Genomic DNA, 26,918 nt, shown 5'->3' on the forward strand with positions numbered 1-26,918 from the left:
GAGGTACTTATTTTAACCAGAGAACATTTGGGACAGATATGATTTCACTGCATAACATCCTGCCAGTATGTACTGAGGCTCAGTGACACTTTAAAACTTTGATAATCAAGACTTCACACTAATTTTACTTATTTTAGAGTTTTGAGTCTGGAGGAAAATGAATTTAATGAGTTGAATAACCATACTACCCCATTTCATTAATTCTAATATTTTTTAATTTATTACTTAAATCTGTGTCACATCGAGGGATGCAAATGACACACACTCTCCAGCCACTTTATTAGGTACACTTGTTCAACTTGTTAACACAAATATCTAATCAGCCAATCATGTGGCAGCAACTCAATGCATTTAGGCATGTACACATGGTCAAGGCAACCTGCTGAAGTTCAAACCGAGCATCAAAATTGGGAGTAAAGGTGATTTAATCGACTTTTAATGTAACATGGCTGTTGGTGCCAGACGGGCTGGTCTGCATATTTCAGAAACTTTCACGCACAACCATCTCTAGGGTTTACAGAGGATGGTCCATAAAGAGAGGTCAGAGGAGAATAGCCAGACTGGTTTAAGATTATAGAAAGGCAACAGTAACTCAAGTAACCACTCATTCAGGCTGGTGGTGGTGGTGTGTGGGTGGTGTTTTTTTGGCACACTTTGGGCCCCTTAGTACCAATTGAGCATCACTTATACACCACAGCCTACAGCCTATCATCTGATGGCTACTTCCAGCAGGATAATGCACCATGTCACAAAGCTCAACTCATCTTAAACTGGTTTCTTGAACACGACAATGAGTTCACTGTACTCCAATGGCCCCCACAGTCACCAGATCTCAATCCAATAGAGCACCTTTGGGATGTGGTGGAACAGGAGATTCTCATCATGGATTTGCAGCTGACAAATCTGCAGCAACTGTGTGATGCTATCATGTCAATATAGACCAAAACCTCTGAGGAATGTTTCCAGCACCTTGTGGAATCTATGCCACAAAGAGTTAAGGCAGTTCTAAAGGCAAAATGGGTCCAACCTGGTGCTAGCAAGGTGTACCTAATAAAGTGGCTGGTGAATGTATGTGCAATTTTCTTAAAAGCCAATTGCAACAATTTTCAGTTAGTTGGAGAAATCAGTACATGTATCATCAGCAGGGTCATATGCTTGCAGTTATAAGAAATTATAAAATGTCCAAAGTTAAGGACACACTGCGGATAAAGTTTGTTGCTTAAGTTTTAATGGATCTGCACAGTCATTTTTTAGTTTACCTCCAGCTTATCAATATTCAGTGACATTTCACTACAGAAGAACCATTTCAATGAAGTTGATGCTGTTTTTCTAATTGGACAATGTTACCATGATGTCGTTGGTTACTGAATACAAATTACATGGCAGATTAGTTAATTTAATGCCTTTTCAGAATTTTTAAGGATCCATGGGAACCCTGATGCAATCCGTTACTACCGAGCCCTGAAACAATCCACGTTACACAATTCTTTGTTTCCATTTTCTTTTATTTGATATTGTGTTGAAGAATCTTCCCATTTTTGGGTCAGTGTCTGGTCTGACCATCAGAGATAGAAAATAGATGTTTACATCGTTAAGTTCGTTTCAAACAATTTGATCTGTCTTTACAGAAAACATCTTTAACAAAACACAGCATCCGTGAAAAGAGAATTCCAGTAAGACGGGAGGAATACACCAGTGGCTGTGCCAACAAAAAAACTACACTTCTCTAGGCTAATTCCAAAATATGGTACAGACAGAAATCCCTGCTTTTAATAGAAAATAAAAATGCAAATGTGGAGAGTTTTCTCAGCGTTAACATGGGACAAGTCTGTGAGGAGGATTTAATCACTGTCGTCATCATTGTTGGAGGCTTCGCGTTCAGAGCCGTTGTCAGAGCGGCGTGGGGAGCCCTCGTTGTCTGACCCTGCCTCAGATCCCCTGTCTGATCCCCGGTCGGACGCTGCGACGGGGGAACCAGGCCGGGACTCATCGTCGGATCCTGATTGACTCCTCTTGCTCTCATTGTCCGACTGCTCAGAGTCAGACTGCCGCTGCACCCTCCTCTTTTTCACTGGACGGTAGCTGCCTGACTCATCGTCCTCAGAGCCCGCAGAGCGTCGCGGGCTGCCTGCTTCGCTGCCGGAGCGCCGAGGGCTGCCGGCCTCACTGCCAGAGCGGTTCCTACCTCCATCGGACTCACTGTCAGACGCAATACGCTTCCTGTGGTCACCCTCGTCATCAGATCCTGAGCCACTGTCTCTTTGATGTCTGTATGGGTGAAAGTGAGCTTATCAATTTTCTGTTGTTTCAGTGTAAATTGTCAAATAAAAGTTCACGCTCTTACCTGTCTTCAGCTATTTTCAGGCCATCCTCGTCTGAAGAGGACTCAGAGGAGGAGATGATAGCCTTAGACTTGATCTTTCCTTTCAGAGACGGAGGCAGACGCTCAGGCTGCGGCTACCAACAATAAGAAGATGTTAAACATATAAATAAATTTGTCCAAAAAGAAACTAATATCAGAAGGATTTCAAGAACATAAATCACAATAAAAGAACAAATCAAAGAAAACTCAAAGGACCTTTTCAATCCTCTTGCGCTCTTTTTGTTTACGCTGCTTCTTGGGTCGTGATCCTCCTTCTTCGTCATCACTGTCATCTCCTTTAGTGGGTCTGTAATGAAACACAGAAATCTACTGTGAGTATCTTATGTGCCATGTTCAGCAGTCCAAATGAACGCGAGTGTAGCAGACTCACTTCCTTCTCTTCTTGCGTGGCTTCTTCTCTCCATCCTCATTCTCCTCCTGCTCGCTGCCACTGCCGGGCCTCCTCTTCTTCTTCTTCTTCAGTGGCAGGTCCTCATCAGAGTCATCGTTGACAAACTCATCCATGTCGCCGCCTTTCTTGCGCTTAGAGACAAAAAACACAACAACTTTGTCATCCAGTCATCATACAGTGCAACTCAGGGTGCTTTCAGACCTAGAGTTGTCTTGCTTTGGTCCAAATCAGGGACTCATTTTGTTACAAAGTTGCATAATTGCTGAGAGTTGGTTCTTGTTGTCACGGCAGCAATTACAAGCAGACCAGATCAAATGTCTTGTGCGAGAAAGCTGCTCCTGATTGGTCAGAACTTCCATGAGGGAAAAATCCAGGAAGTAAACAAAACACTGAAGAGTACACTTGCAAGATAAATGTGACACTTTCTAATGTCACAATGGAGGGACAACTACGCAGGTTGATTTTAGCGCTGCTCATCGTGGACTATATTGCTGTCATTGTTCATTTTAGTCAAACCATACAGTTTGAAAACGAGGTGCGGCTCCAACTACAAAACAATGTTTTGATGCATTGGATGTGCTGAATGTGCATATTAAGGCAGTACAGGAGGAGGTGCACATTAATAATCCTCCAGGACTGTAACATGCTCATGTTTAACCCAAACAATGTGTCATGTGACTGCAGTTGGTTCAGATCGAGGTCGGAACACGTTCTCACCACAAACGAACTGCACCAGAGTTCATTTGTAACCGGACCGAGACCACCTCTTCAAGAAGGTCTTGGTCCAGTTGTTTTGGTGTGCACCCGAGTGTGATTGCTGTGTCCACACCTGCCCAGACAAATGGCACTTAGGGGGCAAACCAACTGGAGTTCGATTGAACCGAACCAAACAGGGCAGGTGTGAAAGCACCCTTAACCAGCTGTGGAGTTTGTTATCAGTGCTAACACTCACACGTCCTCCACCACTCTTCTTCTTTTCTTTGGCCATTTCCTTTGATCCCTCTGCGAAGGTGAGCAGGTTCTTGGTCTTCTCCACATACAGAGCTCTCTGTTCCAGGAGCTTCTTCTGCTCCTCTGCCTCTCTGTTCCGCTTTTCCTCCTGACAAGATTTAAGGGTGACAGGCAAACCAGTTAATAGTCAGGGCTTTATTGTGGCTCAAAATGCAATGCAAAAAAAGAAAAAGAAACCTAGTCATGGTCTGTTCCTACCAAAACCTTCTCTGGTTTCCTGGTGGTAGCACCATAAGTACCTGTTCTTTTAACATCTGCTGACGCAGCAGGTCTCTCTCCTGCTCCTGTTTGGCCCGAAGCTCTTTCTCCTCCTCATCCTGCTTTCTGGCTCTCGCCACGTGGTACTGAGCCTGACTGAGAAGGTCAGAGCACTGCCTGCAATCCCACAACACACCCACCAACGTATAAGGCTTAAAATATTATATATTTTTTTTAATTTAATAATTGTAAAGCTTAAAGGCAGACCGATTTTCCTAATTAAAAAAAAAATATGTATTGAGTAATCCCTCTCAATTACCACTAATGGCCCACTAAAGGTATGTGGCTGTGTATTTATCTGCCCACTGCCTGTATTTTCTTATTTTATATCCCTCATTCTGCCTTTAAAAAATATACACATACAATTAAAAGCCAATATGGGTGGAATATTTGACATCAGATGAATTTAAAAACTCCAGTATAAATATTATGACATCAGAACACAGGCAGTTTCAGTATTTTACCTGATCCTTAAAATCAAATAAAAAACAGCATGTTTCTAAATCGTGACGAGAATAAATTCACACTGACCTGGCCTCAGAGGCGGCAAGAGCGAGGTCAAACCTCATCTTGTCTCCAGACTTGCTGAGGTAGCTGAAATACCTGTGTGAGGAAGAGGAGGAGGAGGAAATAAAATTGCAGGATTAAGCCCTGGACTGCCAGAGGATCACACTGGGAGGAGGAGGTATAAATTAAGTCTAATACCTGTGAGCCAGTTCAAGCTCTTTCACAGCGCTGAGCACAGCCTTCAGGTTGCTCTTCTCATCTTTCAGCACGAGAGTGGCGAGTCTCTGAAGCACCAGGGCCACGTTAAACATCAGCACTGTGTCGCTGGGCGCCACGTGACGGGCCTTGATTGAAAACACATCAGAAGGACAAAGTTAAACTCCCCTCATACTGTAGCATAAAATAAAAGCCTGTCAGTTTTTTTCTCATGTTACCTTCAGCAGCATCTGCTTGCACTCTTGGAGTTTCCCACATTTGAAGAGCGCCCTCGCGAGGTACAGCAGCACCTCCGTGTTCTGATATTTGTAGAATTTCTTCAGGCAGTTCTCATACTGTGGAGCAGAATAAAATACTCAACTGTACAGACAAAAACATCAACACAATTATTTTATAGGTAATCACAAGTGAGGCCCTCACCATCTGCACGGCGCTGATGTACTGCTTCTGTTCCACGTAGATGTGAGCCAGATTCAGCCAGACGTCGCTGATGTCTGCTGTGGCCTCCCTCACCTGCGCAAACACGTCACGAGCCTCTCTGAAGTAGCCCTTATGGGCCAGGACGGCACCTGGACACCAAGCCTTGATGTTAAATACTTCACACATATACAGCAGAAGGACTAAAAAGAATAAAAAACATTTAAATTCTACAGACCGATGCCATTGGCAGCGTAGAGGTTTTTGGCATCATTTCGTAGGACTTGTTTGTATATTGCCAGGGCTCGGTCCTGGTGTCTCTTTTCCTGTCAAGACAAAAAAAATACATTTACTCTATTTGGGATCAATACATCATAAATCATTACATTGTATGAAACATAATATTAAAACTTAGCTAAACTTAAAGAGAAGACAAGCAGAATCGCTCCATCAGATAAGCAAGATGATTACAGAAATAAACATGTGTCTGCACCTTTTCCCGATCTCTGGTGGGCTGATGCAGCGTCTGCAGCCACACGTTACCCAGAGCCAGCATGGAGTAGGTGTCGTTCTGTGTGGACGGCTGCTTCAGGATACGCTCAAACTTCTTTTGACCCGGCCCCCACTCCTGTTTGGCCAAGTGAAGGTTCCCTATCAGGGACCAGGCATCCGGGTGATCCTGCACCAAACAGAACGAGCATCAGATAATGTTGAAGAGATAAGGACATCTGATTTTACTGAATTCTGATGTTATAATATTCACACAACACGTGACAGACCTGATTAATCTGCAGGGCCTCTTTGAACCAATCAGAAGCTTCGTAGAAATTTCCTTTGTCACGAGCCATCGCTCCGAGACGCAAATAACCTGTGGACCAAAAATCAAAACAATTCTTCACAATGTACTTTTTTTTCTTCTTGCTCTCACTTCTTCTATCGTGTAATGTTGCGTGCTTACAGTCCACGTAGTTGGGATGTTCTCTCAGGATGTTTTTGTAGAGCTTCTCAGCTTCGTGGAATTCACACATTGCCTCGTACAGACGGGCCAGATTGTAGGAGGTGGTGACAGAAATGGCGTTGTAGTAATGCTCGTCATGCTCCCCTTCAGCTTTGGCCCGATCCAGAGATGCAAGGAAGTATTTCTGTAGAGGAGAGAAGACAGGATCCATCCTTTAAATACCACTAGTGTTTATGCGAAACATACATTGTCCTGCACACTTCATCATGATCATTTATAAACTTAAAATACCACAATGAAAGAAACGTGTTAATGTATGTCCAACAAACTCTCAAGTGAACGTAGCTGTTTAAGGGTGTTCTGTTTATATAAGCTGTACTGTATACTGATAGCTACCTTGGCCTCTCCCAGGTTGCCCAGTCTGAAGTGAAGAGCCCCCAGGTTGTTGAGGATCTCAGGGGGAACGTCAGCCTGCACCTTCTCCTGCAGAATGCGGGTGGCTGTGCCGTATGCGGACAGCGCTCCCTGAATGTCGGTCTGCTCCAGGATCTGAGCCAGCTCGATCCACGCCTCCACGTCATCTGGATACTGCTCTGTCACCTTCTTTAAATGACCCTAAGAAGCAGAGACAGTGGCATGTCAAGCATCTTAATAAGCCACATTATTAGAACTGAGATTAAATAACCTGTACTGGATACAAACTTTGGCTATGTCTCTCTTTTCCTGATCGTCAGATGTTGCATAGAGGGAGCCCAGAATCTTCATAGTCTCGTAGTTGTTGGGGTAGGCCTTTAAGACCTTTTCAAAGCACTGTGCCGCGTTCTCCTTGTCTCTCCGATACACATACATCTGCCCCAGGCCGAAGAAGGGCAACACGAAGGTGGACGAGGCGAACTGAGTGGCCTGGTAGTAATACTGAAACGCTTGGTCGTAGTCCTCCTGAAGAGAAACAGAGAACAGAGACATCAGAGACCTAATGCGAACAAACAGTCAGCTGCCTCAGGATCAGTTAGGATCTTACCTGCACGTGAAACGAGCGAGCTAACTGGTAGCAGCTCTCAGCCTGCATGGCCTCGACTTCTGTGTTATGGAAAGCATGGAGGGCCAGATGCTGCACTTTACTGTAATCCTGATAGAAAACAGAGAACACACAGGTGTAAATAATACATTGAAATGACACAACGATTTTGATCTGTGTCAATATTTCAACGACAAACCAGACGAGTAAGCACCTTTTTGAAGAAGAAGTGGTTGGCGAGGTGGTTGAGCACCATGGGGTTGCTGGGGTCGATGGTGTAGGCCCGCGACAGGAGCTGAACTCCATTCTTGATGGAATCTGCCTCCTTGTTGTTGAGCTCTAATACCGCCAAACCAACAAGAGCTCCCACACATTTGGAGTTAAGCTCCAGTGCTCGACCGAACGCCAGTCGAGCCTTCTCCAGTTTGTTGAGCTTGACAAAACAGTGGCCCATCCCCAGCCTCACCTCAGCTAGACACAAGAACAAGACAGAAGGTAGGTGAGGAATAATCCATGATAAATCTCTTTTTATGAGAACTGCATCTAATGCTTATTTTCATTGATTAATCTGTCCAGTATTTTCCGAATTAATCATTTAGCTGTCTGTCTATAAAGTGTAAGAAAATTGTGAAAAATGTCAATCAGTCTTTCTTAAAGCCCAATATGATATCTTCAGATGTCTAGTTTTGTTCACAACCCAAGTATATTCATTTTATTGTCATAGAGGAGGAAAGAAACCAGAAAATATCCACACTAAAGAAGCTGGAATCAGAGAATTTTGACTTTTTTTTCCTTCAAAAATTAATAAAAGTGATTAATCGATTATTGAATTAGTTGGCCGTTAATTACATAGTTCACAGCTCTAGCAAATAGTAATAATGTCACAGTCATCAGGAGGAGGACGTGGATACAGGTTGTGTTTACCTGGGCAGCCGGGGTTTGTACGAAGTGCCTTTTTGTAGTACGCCAGTGCTCCTCTGTAGTCCTTTTTATTGAAGGAGATGCAGGCCTTACCTGTTGAACAACAACCATGTCATTATTTCAGTGAATAAATCACAGTGGTCAGGATTAATCTCTTATCTTCAATATTTAACTTGCCGAGCAAAGCAGGGATGTTGTTGGTGGACTGATTGAGCACAAAGTGGAACTGAGCGTCAGCCTGGTCCATCTTGTCTCCTTCCAGCAGGCAGAAACAGGCTCGTCCCAGCAAATGGTTCTGAGTGAGCAAAGAGCATTATATATTTACTTCTGATGCAAAATTGGTGAGGTCATGAATGTTTTCTTTCATCGTCACTTTTTTCTTACCTGATCATACATGATGATCTTGTCTGCCATCGTATAAAGCAGCGTGGCCTGTGTGATGAGCTCTTTCTTGGCATCTTTGTTCTTTTCTTTACGTGCTTGCTGGACATAGTAAGCTGCCAATGTGTCCAGGCAGGTCATCTGGTCCTTCTCGTGGTCTCTGTAGTCGAGGTTTCCATCGATACGTGCTGCCTCTAAAAGCTTGACAAAATCTTCTGTTTTGCCCTGCTTGTAGTACTCCAACTGAAAAAGGCAAAGAGTACACACATTTACTCATGAAGCTAGCATTCTACATCACAGTAATAAATGCAACCACTGTCTGTGGTATCTCCTCTGACTCACCGCCAAAGCGATCCATATGTGCAGCTGTGTGTGCTCTTGCTTCAGGATACTGATGACCTCGTCTCCTTCTGGCAGCTGGTCAAAGTCAAGCTCGATAACCTGCAAGATATGATTTATTCAAGTTATTGAGCATACCCATCTGGTTCAACTCACACTCCATGCGGCATTAAGCATGTTATGAATGAGGGTGTGGTGATAAAACAATGCAAACTGTGAAACGATATACATTTGTCATCTGTCACCATTTGTACAAGGTTACAAGGTTCATTTCAGAACTGCCCGTTTAGATGTAAGATGTAGCCCCTTCATGCTACACACACATAGAATCTCTATGCAAATATGTAAATTAGAATATATTCAGTTACTTATACAAATCCTTATTTAGGTACCTGTGGTGGCTATCCCTGCTACATGTCTGGGTGTATTAGGCCATTACAAGTGATGTTGAAAATCAATGCTTTAAGGCAGTAACACAAATTTAGCCCATGATAGGGTGGCACGCCAACCATTTTCTAATCCACAATATAAAATAAATGGATTCATACTGGTAATTTTTTGTACTTTGAATGTATAGAAGGTGCCAGAGTGCATAAAAACACATGGAAATAGAGCTTGTTTATCTAAAAATGAAACAAAAAAAGAGCCAAAGGATGATCCAGGGTCTGGGCTATGCCCCAAATGTCCTCAAATCCAAGAAACTGCCCTGTGTACACCTAACCTATGTGAGGCTGCAGCAACTGGATTTGCCTGGTTTATTTATTTTATCTGATAAATGTTATTGTTTGTTTAACTGGCCGTTGGCTTCCTGTCATTATGCAGAAGTGGCCCTTGGGCAAAGCAAGTTGAGTATCCCTGCTTTATAACAATACTGGATTTTCCAAAGCTGACATTCCTGTCTTAGTATTTTATCCATTAAGCAGTTTTTTCCATTGATTTTACAGAAAACACACTATATCGCACTATATACACTCAGCTGTCAGTTAATTAGGTACACTTGTCTTAAACTATACAGTCTAATACACCAGCTACTGCAACAAATCCTATCATAACAAAGGTTATTATGATCAGTGTTTGTTACAAGGGTTTTAAAGAGATGCTAATGCAAGTTTAAAGTCATATTGGAGGCTGTGCTGCTATTTAATTGTATTGTGAGTTACTGAAAAAGTGCTTCTAATATGTTTTATGGGCATTTATCAATATAATAGACATAATAAACATCTCTGTATAGTTAGTAGCAATGCAACTCAACATCACCACAAACACAACAGTGTGCTGTGTATATATTGACATCACAATATTAAAATATGTACACTGCGACCATTGCATTCACTGCTATTATGAATTAAGATCCAGATGTTCCAACACTTTTGATGTCATCTTAGCTTGATATAAATATATAAAGATGCTTAGAGAGTTAAGATTGTGACAGATGTTGTTGCAGCTTAACGTACCACATTATAACTATATGACAAAATATGGAAAGTTCTTAAATTAAAATCTCTACGTGTTGGACTCAATCACTGAGAGCGACACTGACAGGAAACATCACAACAACTAACCTCACGTTACTAACTTGCATTAGAGCCTGAACCTGACAATAATAATGTTTGCTGACTTTTATTAAGTCACTTCTGTATTTAGTGCTTCAAACACTACTGGTGTTTACGTTTCGGGTCGATTTACAAACATGTAAATACCTCACGCTGACATTACCGTACGTTAAGTACTCCGCTAAGGAACATTAGCTAATGCTAGCTAGAGTTAGCATGAGCGGCTAGCAGCACAGCGAGGTTCACTTCGTCAAACAAATACAATAAATCAAATTTACATATTAGGCGACTTTTACCTCATCTGTGTCCCGTAGAGGGATCTCGATAGAGCCCCGAGACATCTTGGCCGAGGAAAAATCCACCCCGAGTTAGAGTAATAATAAAAAATAAAAAAAAATCTCCGGTCCGTTGTCTGTTCGTAGCTACTCCATACGGACGGTGCAACGGAAATAGTGTCCGGGTAGGTTGATGGGGATCCTGAAAAAGTGTTCCTCCTAGAGGTGAACGCACGATGTTCTTTGATGGAAACACGGCTGAAATTGTAAGTAAAAGTACTAACACAAGAAACATTTCGATGACAATATACATCAAGCGTATCCTGGGACAATTTAGGTTGGTTTGCTGTTAGTCAGACGGGATTCGGTATCAATTTTGATCACAAACTCAACAGGTAGCTAAAAGAAATAAGACAATATTTTAAGAACCATTAGTTTCAGTAGCACTAGCAGTATTTTTAATGGAGTGTGAGTTATATCCTTTGCCACACACTGATTTACAAAGGAAATGCATGTTTAAAATGTGTCAGAAAGGCTTGTCAGACTGCATTTGATATGTTAAACTGGTGAATTTCAATTGAAATCCATTAACTGCATCATTGTCAGAGACCTCAGCAGGGCAGCACGTTGGCAGGAGAGGGATGAGGTGAGGAGGAGGAGGAGGAGGAGGTGGAGGAGGATGGGGTGGGAGAGGGGGCTGTGAGGGGATGTCAGCTGGTTTTGATGTGAAGCAGGGAAAACAAGCATATGGGTATCTTGAAGTCTTCTTGTGCTCATATCACAGTGAGTCAAAGAAGGACGAGAAAATTAATTTTGAAAATGAAGATTTGACATTTGACAATCTTGTTTTTCAGAGGAACTGTCCCGGACTGAGAAGTAAGAATTTATTTTTATGACTTGTGTATCTTTATAGAGTAATATTTGATGACTGTGTTACTGTAGGACAAAAGAAGTACTGCTCAGTCCAAATGTACACACAATTTAATAGAACGCTGCCATCTCTGTATATTTAACACATACAAAATGAATTTTTTGGTTTAGCTGTTTTGTGCTATTCCTTAAAGACATGCTATTATTTTAACACAATATTACCATCATTATTAGAGACAAGAGCTAATAAACGTCACATTTTTCTACCTAATTGTAGAATGACAATTGGAAAATATGTGATATGTGACCCTTTGATTAGATCCCACTGCACACATGTAAGGATTAAGCAGTCAGATTTGGAGAGGAGGTATAAAATGTAATGGTTATTAATTGATTTTTATGTGTGGTTCAATTTTTAGCTGTATTTCTACTTTGATTTTTGGCCTTTAGATGAAATAAATGGAGATAAAGCTGTATTTCATGTTTATTAGAATATAAGGCCATGTAGGAGCGTGACAGCAGAGGTTCAGGAGGAACACACACAATGTCTGACAGCAATGACAGTAAGTGTTACAGTTACTTTGTTCCTTTATAAAAGTATCAAACAGATATTTACAGTGTATCGTCTTTCTTTACATCAACTTCTGCCCCTCTCTGCATGTTCAGTGTGGGAGTCAGCTGGCAGTGGGACAAGGGATGTGCTCGAGGACAATAAAGACACAAGTGGATTCTCTGAACATGAACTCCTGGACATCATGTATAATGCATGTAACACCTCCAGCACAGGTACTCAGGCCTATGATTGATGATTGATTTTACCACAAATATACTGAAATAATCACATGATCTGTGAGAAACTGTCTCGCTCGTCTTCAGGGGAAGTGTTGGCCTCCACCATCGTGCAGTACCTGCAGACCATGACGGCTCAGAGTTCGGGGCAGGACAGACTGACTGCCCTGCGACGGCTGCTCGACCCGGATTGTCAGGACCCTCATGTGAGCAGAGAGATTTTCCACTCCACCATGAGAGAGTGGATCGCACAGTGCAGCCAGGACAGGTGAAGCAAAACTGCAGGAGGGAAACTGATTACCCTTAATCTGGCATGAAGTGTGTAGCTACATTAAAGAAGTACTTAAGTGTTATATTCAATGCTTCTAAAGTTGATTTAGCAAACACCTTTATATTAAGTGGCTGCCTTTACACTGCTTAAAGGTAGTCGGCTAAATTTATTCCACTGTGCTCAAATATCAGCAGTCTTGAATGGCTAAAAAGCATCATATTAAATTACAAAATGTGGTGTTAAATGCAGTAAACCAGTACATCTCTTAAAGAGCAGGACTTTTTCATCACTCTGGGGAATAAAAGAAGCCATGGTCATGTTCTTTTTAGCTGGATGTCAGTGTGCAATATGGATTTCCAACCATCAAGTCTGTATTTGATATCCATGTCACTTGGTGACACGGCACAGTGTTAACATTGTCACCTCACTGTAAGAGGGTTTCTGGTTCGAACCCAGGGTGGGGAGTTCAGGATTTGCATCTTCTCCCTATGTCAATGTGGTTTGTGCCCGGATACTCTAGCTTCTTCCCACAGTCCAAAGACATGCAGGTTAATTGGTGACTGTCCTCAACGAGTGCACGTCTCAAGCCCGTTGTAGGTGGAAGGTTCCAGACGTAAAAGCAGATTCACTGAGGTGATATGCCAAACAAGAGTGAATCTGTGGTTGGCTTTTATTTTTATTTTTGCTGGCAAGCATGTTCACAAACAATCCCTGGAAATCCTGCGTAGTATACCTTTAATGCTTCTTTCATTACTGCTTTTCAGGCAGCAACAAGGTAAATTATTCCTAGAAATGAAAGAAGGGATGATGTCCTGCAAGAAACTCATTTACTTAGATTTAATTAAATTCAATAAAACTATTGTTTTTAATGTTTATTTTCATTTTACAAACACAGTGGGTTATTTCCATTTAAATCATTCGGTTTCCAGTGAGTGTATGGTTGATTTATTTATCAGCTTTTTCTATGAGTTGTGGGAACTAACCCACTGACTCTTTCTGTGTTTTAGCTCTGATGTGGACGACAGTCATGTATCTTGCCCTGACTCTTCTAAAGTGCCTGTAAATGGTAGGCTGTGACTATTTTACTCAGACTTCAGACAAAAGTCTAAATCACATCAGATTCATGGATTCACTAAACCACATTTCCTTTCAGGGCTGGATTTCTCAGCTTCACAAAGCAAAGCTGCCTCTTCAGAGAGCCACCAGTGTTCCTGGTCAGTCATTTCACCCCTTTAATCACTGCATGTGTTTACCGTCTCTAATCAATGTGTTTTCATACTTACACACCACTAACTGTTTGTTTGGCTCCAGTGATGGAAAAGACCTGTTAGGCACAGTGGCTGAACTGAAGCACGCTCACCGCAAGCTGAGCGAGCAGAACAGCAGCCTGCTGAGGACGGTGGCTCAGTGTGAGGACGCAAACCTGCAGCTCACTCTGGAGGTCACAGAGCTGCGAGCAAAGCTGGCGAGGTGAAGGGTTGACCAGTTTCTTCCTTATTTATCATCCAGTCACTGTACGTAGGATTATACTGTAACTAAGGATTATCTTAACTCACAGTCCTCATAAAAGCACATCATTGTCATCATTAAATTCATTATTTCCTGTGTCACTTCAGAGTAAACGTCCAACACAAAATATAACTTGTAATCTGTAAGAAAATAAAACACATTTAATATTTAAAAAGGAGCAGAGTTCAGGGAGTATAAAGGTCAACATCATACATCACAGTAAGCAACCAACTTCAATACAGCCTGATTCAGATCACATACAAGTGACACGTCTGTATCACATCACCTCACACACATCTTTTACCTGCCAGTAGCTGCAGATAATGAGAATGTTATCAGAGTTAGAAGCTTGAATTGAAAAAGTGAAAAGGTATGTTTGTAAGTTGTTGATGGAAATTGAGATTGACTGTAAGAAACATGTTTAAGAAGGAGTAAACTAATAAATAAGTGTTTATTTGACCTGAGGGAAGCATGAGACCAATTTGCTTAATTTGCAGTCAAACAGGGGCCGCTAGCTGAAGCCAGCAGAATAATTTAAAAATCAATCAGATTAGCATTTTCTACTATGAATGCAGTGAACAATTTGTAGCACAGCAAACTCCCAAATAAGCAGAGATCAGCATCTGTGCCTGGCCATCACATAATATTAATATAATAATAGTTGTGTTTATATAGCACCTTTAAAAACCAGAGTTTACAAAGTTCTTTGACAGACAAAACAAAAGCAGAATCAGGATATTCAGAAGGCAATATAGCAACAGAGAGCCAGACAGTCCAACAAAACATGAGTAAGACAAAACTAAGGTAAAGTTGGGATAAAGTTAAAACAAAGACAAAAAATGCAAAATGCAAGACACAAAATGTCAGAACAAATTAATACAAATAAAATGAATAAAAGTAGTGAAAGCAAAAAAAGAAAAGAAATAGTAATAATAATTGCAAGTTTAGAAAAACAATTTAAAAGAAGTCACTGATTCGGTAAGCCTGATCTTCTCATTCAGGTCATTCCAAAGCAACAGGGCCATGATTGCAGGAGCTACCTGCAGGAGGCAGGACTATATGTGTTTGGAATGTTATTATTTGTACCTGGAGTTTATAGAACTCAAACGTTAAATTTCAAGTCAAGCAAATTTTAATTCTGTAGCATGTTTAAAACAACATGAGCTGACCAAAATGCTCTCCAAACATGCATAGAACATGTCAACTGAGCAGACAAGGAAAGCACGCATTATATGCAGATGTGATGTGATAGGACAGGTTGTTCCACAGACAGGGGCCCATGACTGAGATCCAATCCATGAAGTGCTTTGTAGACAAATAATAAAGTCTTAAAATGAACTCTGAAACTGAAACGGTTCGAGTGATTGAGTCATGTGATTGAGTCATTTATCATATTTTATGTTATTTGGTTTATTTTATTCTACCTTCATTGGTGACATTCATTCATTCATGGAGTCATTCATGAATCTTTCAAACAACAGCTGTCTCTCACATGATTCCTACAATATAGAGAGAGTTTCTTTATTAAAGAATACTGCACTATAGCCCCTCAGGTAGTGTGGCTCAAGCCTCACTCTTCCATGATTTGAGATTACAGTGCTAACAGATTAAAATCTCTGATCTTACTCATGTTTTTTGGCCGTGGGTAGAGGTGAATAAAACAATAAGTTCTGATGTTTCTGTGGTGTGTGCAGTGCTCAGCGGTCAGCAGTGAGAGCCAGATCTCTGACAGAAGAACTGGAGGAGACCCGTCGGGCGTTTAAAGAGGCCCAGGAGAGAGCCAGCCGCACCCAGACCAGCTGCACCAAACTGGTACACCACACGCTGACTGTCCTCCCAGTGAAGCCATACTCTGAGATCAATGTATATTTTATGGCACCTATTTGCATGTAAACCTTTTTTGTTTTTAGAGTAATGAGGTTGAATGCCTGAAGGTTCACATTAGGAGGCTTGAAGATAAGGTAATGTAGATCTTATATTTAAGTCCAAATGTATGAACTTTCCTTCAGAAAACTAACTTGTGTTTTTTTTCTTTGTGTGGACACAGAATGAAAAACTCACCTTTGAAAGGACGTGCTCTGAAGATAGCATCAACAAACTGAGAAAAGTAAACGCTGAGTTGAGGGTAGGGACAGATCAATAAAACACTCTTGTGTTTGTCTCTGCGTTATGATGTTTGAACAGAGAGCTAAACATCTGAACGTTTACAGGCCGGACTCGAGGAAACCCTGGTTATGTTGACGCTGAGAGACAGAGAAATCACAAAGGTTGGTCTATCTGTGTATTTTCATCTGAAAAAAATGTCAATCTATATTTCTTATTTTGTCTCTTAACTTTACTTTGATATGTTCCCGTTTAGAAAGACATTCTTATGGATAAGATGAAGAACTCTCATGTGGAGAATCACAACATGATTGAGGTACGTTTTTGACACAAAGCAGAGACAACACTTTGAATTTGAAAGAAGTTTATTTTTTTAAGCAATAGAATCAAAGTATTTCACTGCTGGAAAGACAGTGTTTGCATAAGAATTGGCTGTGGTGTAAAAAGATGCAGATACTTTTGAAATTGGGCTGTGGCATTTGCTTTAGCTGAAGAGGTAGAAAATATACAACTACCAGGTTGCACTGCACTGCATCACGCGGATGATGTAATGTGAGTTTAGCAGTTTTTTAACAGGAAGCAATATGACAGCCAGCTGGTAACAATCAATCTTGAATTACAGTTAAACTGTAAGCTAAAATATGTTTCTGAGAACATTTTAGGCGAGAAAATAGGCATTGTAGTCACAGGATCTTGTTTCATACTGTATCAGCCTCTGTTTTTCCGATACAGGAAACAGTATGGCACCAACGTTGTGTTCACAAATTCTCATGTTACAGTCAAACAGTGCATTAAAATATGTTTCTGAAGACATTTAAGGTGATAAATAGGCAGTACTGTAATATAATCTTGGCTTATATTTAATCAGCGCTGCCTAGTTATGCTGTTTGATTGGGGATTGGTCTGTGTTTAAGAGAAAGAGGCGAGAGGGGTGGGTCTTTGTATCCACGGTGGCAGGCAAATGAAAATGCGGGAGCACAATCTGTAGTTTGAGCAACAGCCAGAGATGAGCAGGGAGATCTAGATGTTGGTAAGATGGAGGAAAGTTAACCACATTGTTGTGATACAGAGCTGGATGAAATTCGGCACAGTATCCCCTTAAGTGGATCTTACTTGATTTCTCATAATATAGAGTTATGCAGGTACTTTACATCATGTAAAATCATGAAAACAAACAAATTCTAAATGTGATGTGATGCAAACATTAATGTCAGTCATTTCAAAGTGATGACTGAAGTATTACAACAATCAGCGAATATTTCAACCTCAGAATATGTAACGATAAAACTGACTATTTGAAGTATCTTGCATGTATTTATATTTTATTAAATGGTGTTGAAAGGTGGTTTAACTACCACGTAAACTGTGTTGTGGTGTTGCAGGGTCTGCAGTCGGAACTGGCAAGGTTACAGGAACATTCACAACAAGCTCTTTTGAGGTACTTCCAACTGTGTCCACATCGAAATTTCTTCTATGTAACTACACTAAATCACTTATTCACACCTATTTTCCTTGTTTGACAAAGACGCATGATGTTGAGCAGTGGAAACAGAACTGTGCATTAGCAGGATGTCTACAGGTCCTTAAAAAGTCTTGAAATGTCTTAAAGTACGTTTTCTTAATATAAGGCCTTACGTTGTCTTAAATTCAAATTTGATGGGTCTTAAATATTTTCGGTCACATTACCGTGAAAATTTCTCCAGCCTGACAGACACACACATATATATATCTATAATGTGTATTCCCCTTGCAGGTTTGGTCTTAATGTTCATATAAGGTGATATTAAAAAGGTCTTAAAAAGCTTAAATGTAACTTGGTTATGTCTATAGACAATCTGATTAGCATCTAAGACACGTCAGCTCACATAGTTTTGTAAAAACCTGAGATATTGTACTGTTTTGAAGAAAAAAAGAGTTTAAGAAAATAAAATTTAGAGAGAATTTCAGCACAATAGGCCTTTTACACAGCCGAGAAGTGGACTTGTTATTGTAGGAAAAGCACTGGTGTTATGCATGAAATTAATTCAACTGTCCCAGTAAACCATGACAGTGTGAGAGAGAACCAGCATGCACAATAGCAGCTAAATGTAATTCAGCTACCTTCAATTTTATCATTTACTTCTGTGCTTTTCCTGTCAGTGAAATGGATCTATTGCATGTTAATTGTACAATAATTAAATGTGAGTTTTCAGCTAATACATAGTGAGTTGGAGTTTTTCTTCTTTCTGTTCCTGGCAGGTACGACAGACACTGTATCAGCCCTCAGAATATCTACAGTCGAGATCCTCCAAACCACCGCTCTCTGCAGAGCGAAATGCAGGATATGCAGCAGGTCGGAGGCGCTCGCTGTCTGCAGGTTACCTTCTCATGGTGCTGATCTCCTGTTATATGTTGACTGTCACGGCTCTGCCCTTTGTGTCTGCAGCAGCATCACAGAGCTCTGGACGACATCAGCCTCCCATCCCTGCAGACACACAGTGATGATATTCAGAGTATCATCCAGAGGATCAAGTCTACAGAAATCACTCATCTACTGCATAATAAGTATCCAGAGAGGGTGAGGAGAGTCAGTAAATATGATGATTGTTAAATAAAGTGAAATGTATGTGGATAAATTTGTCCTATCTCTTTTGTGTCTTCTCACATGCAGGACTCTGCTCCTGTAGAGACACAGGAGAGGCCTGTTCCTCACCGCCAGCAGCAACAGGCAAGCATCAAGCAGCAGCTTGTCAATGTGTATGTGAGTTTTTTACCTTGCTTTCTCCTGTTATGGTAACAGGCTGAATTTGGTTGATGTTAGCCTCTCTAGTTCTGAGAACCTTTCTCCGGGTGTCTGGTTTTAACAATGAATTTATGGGCATCTCCATTACGCAACAGATAGGATTTACTATCTACTGTGTGTTAGACCCTCAGGCATAAGTGCAGTTTTAGTACCCCTTGGTAACTACAGACATAACAGTGTGTAGAGAAGATGTTTATAAAGCTGCCATGGTGGTTTCAGGCTGCAGGAGCTGGAGCTGCACAAGTGTGTGTGGGAGGAGAAAGGGGAGAAGGTGGAGGAGCGGTGGAGAGCCTGGGAGAAGGAGCAAAAGCAAAGCCAGACTGGGAGCCAGACTCCCAACCAAGAGGCCAAGAAGGTGGCTGTGGTGAACTGGTGGAAAGCCCGCAGCGTGGAGGGGGCTAAGGCCCGGACAAAAGAAATTCAGTCAGGTCAGGAGCTCTCAGACACACAAGTAAAGCTCCAGCAAGCAGAGCAGACCATCACTGATATGAGGGAACAGGTCTGCCTCCTGCAAGCCTCTCTCAGATCTGCACAGGTTTGTGTTGCCGAGCAAAAGAGCAGCAGTCTTCACATCGACCAGGGAACCAACACAGAAAGAGAGGAACCAGACAGAGCTGTGGAGAAGGTTGTGAAGGATCAGAGGGATGCTGCAGTGGCCACGGAGAGTACAGGAGGAGCCACCGCAGAGCAGGAGCAAACCCAGCTTCGGGTGACCGCAGACGGCCTCCTAGAGACCCTCAGAAGGATGGAGGTGATGGTTAACAGCGCCCTGGAGACTGCCGAGCTGGTGAGAGAGAGCGAGCAGAGAGTGAGCCAGGTGAGAGTGAGGATGGAGAGCATCACTCAGAGGGTGGAGGAGGCTCTGGACCGAGCAGCCAACACTGACGAGCAGCTGAACGTTATGGAGGCCAGGATCACAGAACAAGCTCCAACTCAGGTTTGTCTGTGTTTAAAAAAATCAGTGTTTGCTTTTTGATAAAGTGACAGTTTTCAATGATCTTGCTTTTAAAAGGTCACAGTGGTTAAAGTAAGAAGTATGTTTCTTTGCTAAAAGTTATGTTGGAACATGTTCAAGTATAGCTTTAATTAAGTAAATTTCACATACAGTAACACAGAGAAGTTAATATTAGCAGCAGAAAATTGTCATTTAAAATTAAATGTATATCTGTAATTCCAGAATCGTCAGGTCAGTATTTAAAAACATGAATACCAGTGAACTATTTTCACGATTTTAACTTATAATGTGATCCAGATTTAATCTCAAATGGCTCCATGGAGACGTTTTTATTATAAGGGATTTATTTCATCATACAGAGCTCAAACACTCCTGCGGGAACAAAACCTGTCAGAATAAATCACGCTGGTATTAATGGTTTGGAGCTGAGGTTATGACTGCACTTGCACTCTTATCACAAAAATAGAGGAATGTGGTCTCTGAGCTCCAATTTACTTTGCATTTTACTAACAAATCAAACTTTTGAACTCATGCGATGATTAATAATGTTTTTGTGAAAGATCAAAATTCCTTTAAATCATTTGCATAAAGTCCTTTAAAAAGCCACATTATCAGTTAAATGTAGGGCAGAGGTTTCCTAACTTTTTTGCTTGTGACGCCGTGATACAAAGTTCTGTCTCCTTTGAGCTCCTCGTCACAAGGTGCATGTCTTTGAGTTGTCAGTTCAAAGGGTCATTTTTTATTCTTAGACTGTTTCATTTGCAGTGATGGAAGATTATTCATATCTGTTTACTTGAGCAAAAATAGCAGACTACAGAGTATAAATACATTACTGTGTTACAGGTAAAAGTCCTGCATTATGCATCAGACTGCATTAAAACAGACTTAAGTACCAAAAGTATTAGTTCTTTGTGTTACAGAGAGAATGCCATAGATTCCAGAGTTGTGATATTGGACCTATCGTTTTATTTGATCACGACAACTGGGGAAGAACATTGCGCAGGCTAAATACAAACATCTCAAACAACCCACAATGTAAGACTCAGATAAGAAAATAAATAAAAACGTTTCTAGAAGAAAATGATGAGAGGGAGATTGACGGACCGCATTAGAGAATTGAAAGATCTTGAGTCGCAGCGTTAAAGGGAACAGAAACCCGACTTGTTGACAAAAATAAAGACAATTCGAAATGAAATAAATATGTTATATTTACAGGAAACTGAAAAAAAATATGGTGTTTACAAAGTACCAAAAGTAAAATAATTAATTTTGTAGAATGGTCCATTTCAGAACCGTATATATTTATAATTGGATCATAAATATTAATACATGGATGTGTCGCAGCTGGTAAGGTGGAGCTCATTTCATTTACTGCATATTTTTTATCTGCTGGGTAGCTTGTGATCAATAAAGATTTACCTTATCTTGACCTATAATCATACATTGTAATTGAATTTTTAATTATATTTTGTGCTATTCATCTGAATCTGCAGAGTAACTTAAATGCCCAGTGTGAGGGATTTAGGGGGAAATATTGTCAGAAATGAAATAGAATAATGTGTTCTTGTCCTCTGCCATGTTGTAACGCCATGTTTCTACAGTAGCCCCGAACGGACAAACCAAACACTGGCTCTAAATAGGGCCATTTGCGTTTTCATGTCAGCCACCACAGTCTCTTTATTCAGTGTTTTCATCAGCTTAAATCCTTAGGTCCTTTTCTTTTGGAGAGGAGAAGAGACCTTGCTGATAATTCTGCTCCTGGTAAAAAATCTCTTGAGCAATAAACACTGAGGAAATTCTAACTGGGAGAAGTTTCAGCTGGTTGCAATCTGCAGTCTCCACCACTAGATGTCACTAAATCCCCCTAAATCTTACACACTGTTCCTTCAAGTTATAAAACAAAATCTAAGTAGAAAGGACAATATTTGCCTCTAAATTGAGGTGGAGTAGAAGTACATTAAGTAGAAATACTTCAGTGAAGGTAAAGTACCTCAAAATTGCCCTTAAGTACAGTATTTGAGTAAATGTACTTAGTTACGTCCTATTCAATGATGTCACTTCTAATGACCTCAGGACGTAAAACTATGTAGTATTTTAAAGAAAATGCAAAGATTAGATAAATGTCCAAAAAACAAACAGCAACATTTAGATTCTCTTGCATCCTGCACTGGTAATCATCTGATGACCCATGTGGGCGTCCTGACCCCAGTGTTGGGAGTGACTGTTGTAAGGGAGTGTGCAAAAATAGAGATTTGAAAATTTATAGCTTTGGGAGGTTTTTCATGTTCACATTCAGTCACTGAACTTTGACCCAAATGCAAAAAAAAGTCTTACAATCTTAAATTTATAGTTGTAGTAAAAGTACTCGCACTAGTATTCATGTAGTGATTTCATTTTATTTAACGTTATATAAATTGTAGCTCCCCGACTGTTAAACATATGAAGTTGATTTGTTGTCTGTCTTTAACGTCTCTTATGTAAGACAGTGATCAAACAGTTCCCTCTGTCTCTACTTTTCTAAAGAGTCCAGGTCTCAGTCTGCCCGCTCATCCTGGAACAGACGTCACAGGCCTTAAGGTTGAGTCCGACGTGGAGCCTGAGGACGGAGACAGTCCTCCTCCATCTCCTGTAATCCCAGAAGTCAGCGAGCCTCCTCAGCTACCCATGAATGGTATGATGGCTGCAGTGCACTGTTAGAGTGGTTAAGGGGTACACTGTGAGACACAGATGAATTAAAGCTACTTCCTCTCTAATGGCAACCCCTGAGGATGTCTGAAAATAGACACAGCAGATATTTACATTGCACACAACAGCCGGTACAGTGAGCGGGAAAAGAGAGCGGGCTCTGAGGGAGCGTATGTTATTTATCAAAGTGGGGCGGCCGTGGGGAAAATTAGGGGGAGGTCAGACTGTTTTTTTTTTTTATGTGAACACAGTGAGGGTAAGTATTTTTAGCCACTTCTCTTTTTTTAAAAAAAAAAAATACAGCCCTCTAATACTTTGTTTTTGTGAATTATTGTTTCCATTGTGGTTCAGCCCTTTTTACATTTACGTCTGCTCACAAAGTACGCAGCTTAGGATTTTAGGTGCATTACAGTAAGAATTTAACAAAAGCAGAAAGGTTTAAATGTGAATAAGGAAAATATACTTTCTTCAAAAGAAGTGGAAAAGCTTCTAGCACACTTTATTGAGACAGAAATATCTATTTCAACATTTTGAGGAATTCTTATTCACTCTTTAGATGACAGTTTAGATTGGTATCAATCTTCTCATCTTTTATAAAGACGGCAAATGTGTTTATTTCTTTGAATATCAAACTATTCTTTCAAAACATTTCTAAGATCAAATGTTATTTCCTTTAAAAAAAACTACATTCAAATGTTTTATTTCTAGCTACAAAAAGGGGGAAAACACACAATCTTTAGCTTATTTTAGTAAACCCTTTGCAACCAAAATATCCTGGATACAGCCATCTTGCTCTGGTGATGTCATTTGGAGCCAGAGTCTGTGCAGTAGTGATGCGGTATCAAGTTCCCACTGTCCAGCCCTATTGCGAGCAGCACTGTTACTCATGAGCACATTGATTTGCACACACAGCTGTCAATCATGATGTCAAATAATTTAGTAAACCCAAACTAATCTGAACAATGAAACCTTGAACACACATCAGCGTGATAAGAACTACCTCAAATGACAGAAACCATCTTTGGTTATTTGACATGTACTTTGATCCTTTAGTTGGCCCATGTTATATCTGCTAACACAGAAAGGGTGGGCTTTATGAGCTGTACTGCAGCCAGCCACCAGGAGGCGATCAAGATGTTTTGGCTTCACTTTTAGGAAGCAGGATGTTGACCATCTTCATTGTGATTGTGCAGTCTGTGTTTGTGACATCTTAATCCAGTGTTTCTTGAAGTGGGGATACAGAATTTAAAAAAAAATCTGTCATGCAGAATTCCCAAAATAATAGTATTATAATAAGTTGAATGAATGAATGAATTATTTTATTTTGAACATTTAAAATAAGACAAGTGAAAACAAAAATAAAACAAAAAACAAGGGTCTCTACCCCTATTTCACCTTATTTATTACATATCTTTACTTAATTAATTATTATTATAAATTCAATAAATAATGTAAATGTAAAGTTCAATAAACCACATTTTATATTCAGTATTACTTTTTTCGATGCAGTTAACTGCTGCAACAAACACAGTTACCTCCACATTTATGTTTGTTCACTGTGGTTTTCTACCAGAAATATTTTTGCACTGGCCAGGGGTTACTTAGCTGAAAAAAGCTTTAAAAAAATATTTTAAAGGGGTTACATCATTGAAAAAAAGTTTGAGCACAGCTGTTTTAATCTGCTCTAGTTGGATGTGCACTGATCATTTTGCCATTTCATCACATATTTTCCAGTACTAATCATGCTGAAACACATTTTTGGCCAAAGGAAAGGTCACTTTTCTTCCAACCCTTCAGGAAAGGTCATGGCAAATATTTCCAGAGTCTCCTTCCCTTGATGGCCCGGAGGGAAGTCTGATACGTAACTGTTTATTTGTGATGTAGAAATGAGTTTGGAGCATGTTGAAGCTGCTGAGAACCAGCGAGAAGCCTCAGAGGGGGAAATTACATTGCAGACGAACATCTCTGTGTCTGCTTGTTTGTTTACTTTATTACCTTCTGTGTAAAGTTTGCATTGTCCGGTGCCATGTTGGTGTGACCTTTGTTAATTAAATGACACATCACAGGGTGATGATGTTGGTCATTGCTGTCATAAAAGTTGATACGTGAGCTGCCAATCTGATGTTACTTTACATCAAGATGTGGGTGGTGTGTCATACAATCCAGACATTGTCCTCAGTACAGCAAACTATAGATGCTGATGTGGTTCACAGTGATTTTGGGCACCGTGCACATCGTTAACTTACCACAGATGGTTGGTGTAGTTTGTCCGCTCTGGAGAGATAAACAGCCGGTGGATTGGGTGGCAGCAATGACAGGTATTTCCCCAACACATCGATATCTTAATGGCATCTTTGTGTTTTTTTGTTTATTGACTGGATGACAGCATTGTGTATGACTGTTGTCATTGTGGTGGATTATGAATTACCCATGCTTCAGTTGGCAGTTGCTCACTTCAGCTCTGCGTTCAATACGACGATAGAGAGCTGTAGGGATGACGTTATATTTGTAGGCCAACCAGGAAGTTAACTGGTTCTCTTGACTAAAAGCCTATGGGATTTTTCCATTGGTTTTTGGATTGTTGCAGAAAATAAGCGCTGTGGCAAACAAACATTTATGATGCTTGTTCAGCTTACTAATCTTCACAAATAAATAAAACTGATATGATTTTTGAAGCCTGAATGTAATTGCCAGAGGTAGAAAGCTAATGTAAGGCTACAAACGTATATAAACGTCTGTCTGTCCTGGAAGAGGGATCCCTCCTCAGTTCCTCTTCTAAAGTTTCTACCATTTTTCCCCTCTGGGGAATGTTTCCTTTTCCACTGTGAGGGTCAAAAGACAGAGGGATGTCATATGCCTTAAAGCCCTCTAAGGCTTTTGTCTGATATGCTTTCTTAATCCATGAGGAATTCCTTTTTTGTTCACTCTGTTGTCTTACACACACAGACTCGAAATACACACACGTACAGACAGGACCTATACATGCATTAAGTGGAGAGATGTCCAAGCAAGGGGGCGCCCAGAGCAGTTGGGGGTTTGGTGTCTTGCTCAAGGGAACCTTGGCAGTGCTCAGGAGGCAAAGTGGCATTTTTTCAGCTATAAGTCCACACTCCATATTTGGTCCAGATGGGGACTTGAAGTGACAACCCTCCAGTTCCCAAACCAGGTCCCTATCGACTGAACTACTGCCACTTCAATTTGTGATATTGGACTTTATGGATCAAATTGAAACTGAATTGAAAGTAATATTTGCACAGCCCTTGGGGGCGTGCTTTGTGATTGGGCTACAATGAACTTTAACTTGATTCATCTGTGAGCACTTTGGGTTGCCTTTGGGTACGAAATGTGCTGTATAAATGAATTTGCCTTGCCTTACACCACAGTTGCATAACTTCAACGTGAGCACCACAGCGAGGCTGCAAAGCTACAGTCAGCATGATGATGTCCTGTGGTCTCATCTAGCCACTTGTTAGCAACTGTCTTTTTAAAACATGTAAAAGCTTATAAGTTCAGGAGGGTGGTAGGACTATTTACTGACGTTTTTTATGTCATAGAACAAAACAAGAAAGTCTCTTAAGCTTGTGTGAACCACAGACCTTATTTCAGGCATCTAACCAAAAAATCAACTCAGCAACCCATTGATTTCAAGATGAAAGAATCAGGAGTGCAAAAATGTTAACCCATAACTGGAACACTATATAGGTGACTAATTGAGGCCGTAGCACTGAAACTTTAATGCAGTCACAACTGTGTGTTTGTAGAGGTTTTTTTTTACCATGGCTTTCATCTGTAATTCGTGGACATGTTAATGTTAAGCATTAAAAAACAAGCGAGACAAGAAGCACTCAAAACTAAATTAAAGCACATATTTTAGGATACAGCATAGATGAAAGAATGATAATCCCACACTTTGGATTTCCTGCCCGACATATTATTAACTAGCCTGTGGAATAACTACAGGTACCAGCCCTGGAAATTAACCTGACTCCTGTCTGACTGCTGAGCGTGGCCACTTCCTGTGTCTGTCCTTTCAGATTAAATTCCCACATGGTCCAGTTATATAAGTGTTGATATATTTTGACAATTAACTTGCTTTGAGCAATGAAATCTTGCCGACTAATGACCTTTCTGGTCGACTAACGTTTGGTTGACTATAAGGGGGCAGCCTTAACAATTCATCCACTGGTTGTTGAAATATTTCCAGAGAGTCACTAGCATGACTGAAAATTACAACCATGAAGAAGATGGAATCACAGGCAATAATAAATGTTTGACTTTGATGTATCGGTCAGTGCTGCAGTACCCCTGCTGCTGCTTTTGTATTTT

The 26,918-nt window shown here is 40.6% G+C and overlaps 2 protein-coding genes across 2 annotated transcripts in view; one reads left to right on the forward strand and one right to left on the reverse strand.

Annotated features, from left to right (window-relative positions):
* Nucleotides 1–1,490: 1,490 nt before the first annotated feature.
* ctr9 (CTR9 homolog, Paf1/RNA polymerase II complex component) lies at nt 1,491–10,788 on the reverse strand. The gene is made up of 23 exons (XM_049560113.1): nt 10,650–10,788; nt 8,804–8,902; nt 8,465–8,704; nt 8,258–8,375; nt 8,084–8,173; nt 7,374–7,630; nt 7,163–7,270; nt 6,844–7,080; nt 6,538–6,756; nt 6,142–6,325; nt 5,963–6,051; nt 5,677–5,862; nt 5,422–5,509; nt 5,187–5,335; nt 4,985–5,101; nt 4,749–4,894; nt 4,575–4,646; nt 4,025–4,160; nt 3,727–3,873; nt 2,754–2,905; nt 2,579–2,669; nt 2,345–2,457; nt 1,491–2,268 (listed from the first exon to the last, which is right to left on the reverse strand). The coding sequence occupies exons 1-23, from the start codon at nt 10,692–10,694 to the stop codon at nt 1,842–1,844; spliced, it is 3,510 nt and encodes a 1,169-aa protein (XP_049416070.1). The 5' UTR covers nt 10,695–10,788; the 3' UTR covers nt 1,491–1,841.
* A 1,201-nt stretch (nt 10,789–11,989) lies between these two features.
* mrvi1 (murine retrovirus integration site 1 homolog) overlaps nt 11,990–26,918 on the forward strand; it is a 46,511-nt gene continuing 31,582 nt past the window's right edge. The window contains exons 1-17 of the mRNA XM_049560109.1: nt 11,990–12,061; nt 12,165–12,284; nt 12,375–12,555; nt 13,566–13,624; nt 13,712–13,772; nt 13,870–14,028; nt 15,762–15,879; nt 15,978–16,028; nt 16,115–16,192; nt 16,278–16,334; nt 16,427–16,486; nt 17,553–17,608; nt 18,409–18,502; nt 18,596–18,727; nt 18,821–18,906; nt 19,172–19,889; nt 22,431–22,578. Of these exons, the coding sequence (XP_049416066.1) occupies nt 12,043–12,061; nt 12,165–12,284; nt 12,375–12,555; nt 13,566–13,624; nt 13,712–13,772; nt 13,870–14,028; nt 15,762–15,879; nt 15,978–16,028; nt 16,115–16,192; nt 16,278–16,334; nt 16,427–16,486; nt 17,553–17,608; nt 18,409–18,502; nt 18,596–18,727; nt 18,821–18,906; nt 19,172–19,889; nt 22,431–22,578 (2,197 nt within the window). The 5' untranslated portion in view covers nt 11,990–12,042. The remainder of the gene's footprint in view (nt 12,062–12,164; nt 12,285–12,374; nt 12,556–13,565; nt 13,625–13,711; nt 13,773–13,869; nt 14,029–15,761; nt 15,880–15,977; nt 16,029–16,114; nt 16,193–16,277; nt 16,335–16,426; nt 16,487–17,552; nt 17,609–18,408; nt 18,503–18,595; nt 18,728–18,820; nt 18,907–19,171; nt 19,890–22,430; nt 22,579–26,918) is intronic.

This window comes from Epinephelus fuscoguttatus, linkage group LG2, assembly GCF_011397635.1.
Source record: "Epinephelus fuscoguttatus linkage group LG2, E.fuscoguttatus.final_Chr_v1".
In the NCBI taxonomy this organism is placed as follows: domain Eukaryota; kingdom Metazoa; phylum Chordata; class Actinopteri; order Perciformes; family Serranidae; genus Epinephelus; species Epinephelus fuscoguttatus.

What these genes read in the sequence shown, in the direction of transcription:
- ctr9 (XM_049560113.1), bottom strand. Translation starts at nt 10,694, where the DNA reads ATGTCTCGGGGCTCTATCGAGATCCCTCTACGGGACACAGATGAG. An exon ending in ACCACTTCTTCTTCAAAAAG is followed by an intron (nt 7,271 to 7,373) that starts GTGCTTACTCGT and finishes GTTTTCTATCAG; the next exon opens with GATTACAGTAAAGTGCAGCA. An exon ending in AGCGCAAGAGGATTGAAAAG is followed by an intron (nt 2,458 to 2,578) that starts GTCCTTTGAGTT and finishes TATTGTTGGTAG; the next exon opens with CCGCAGCCTGAGCGTCTGCC.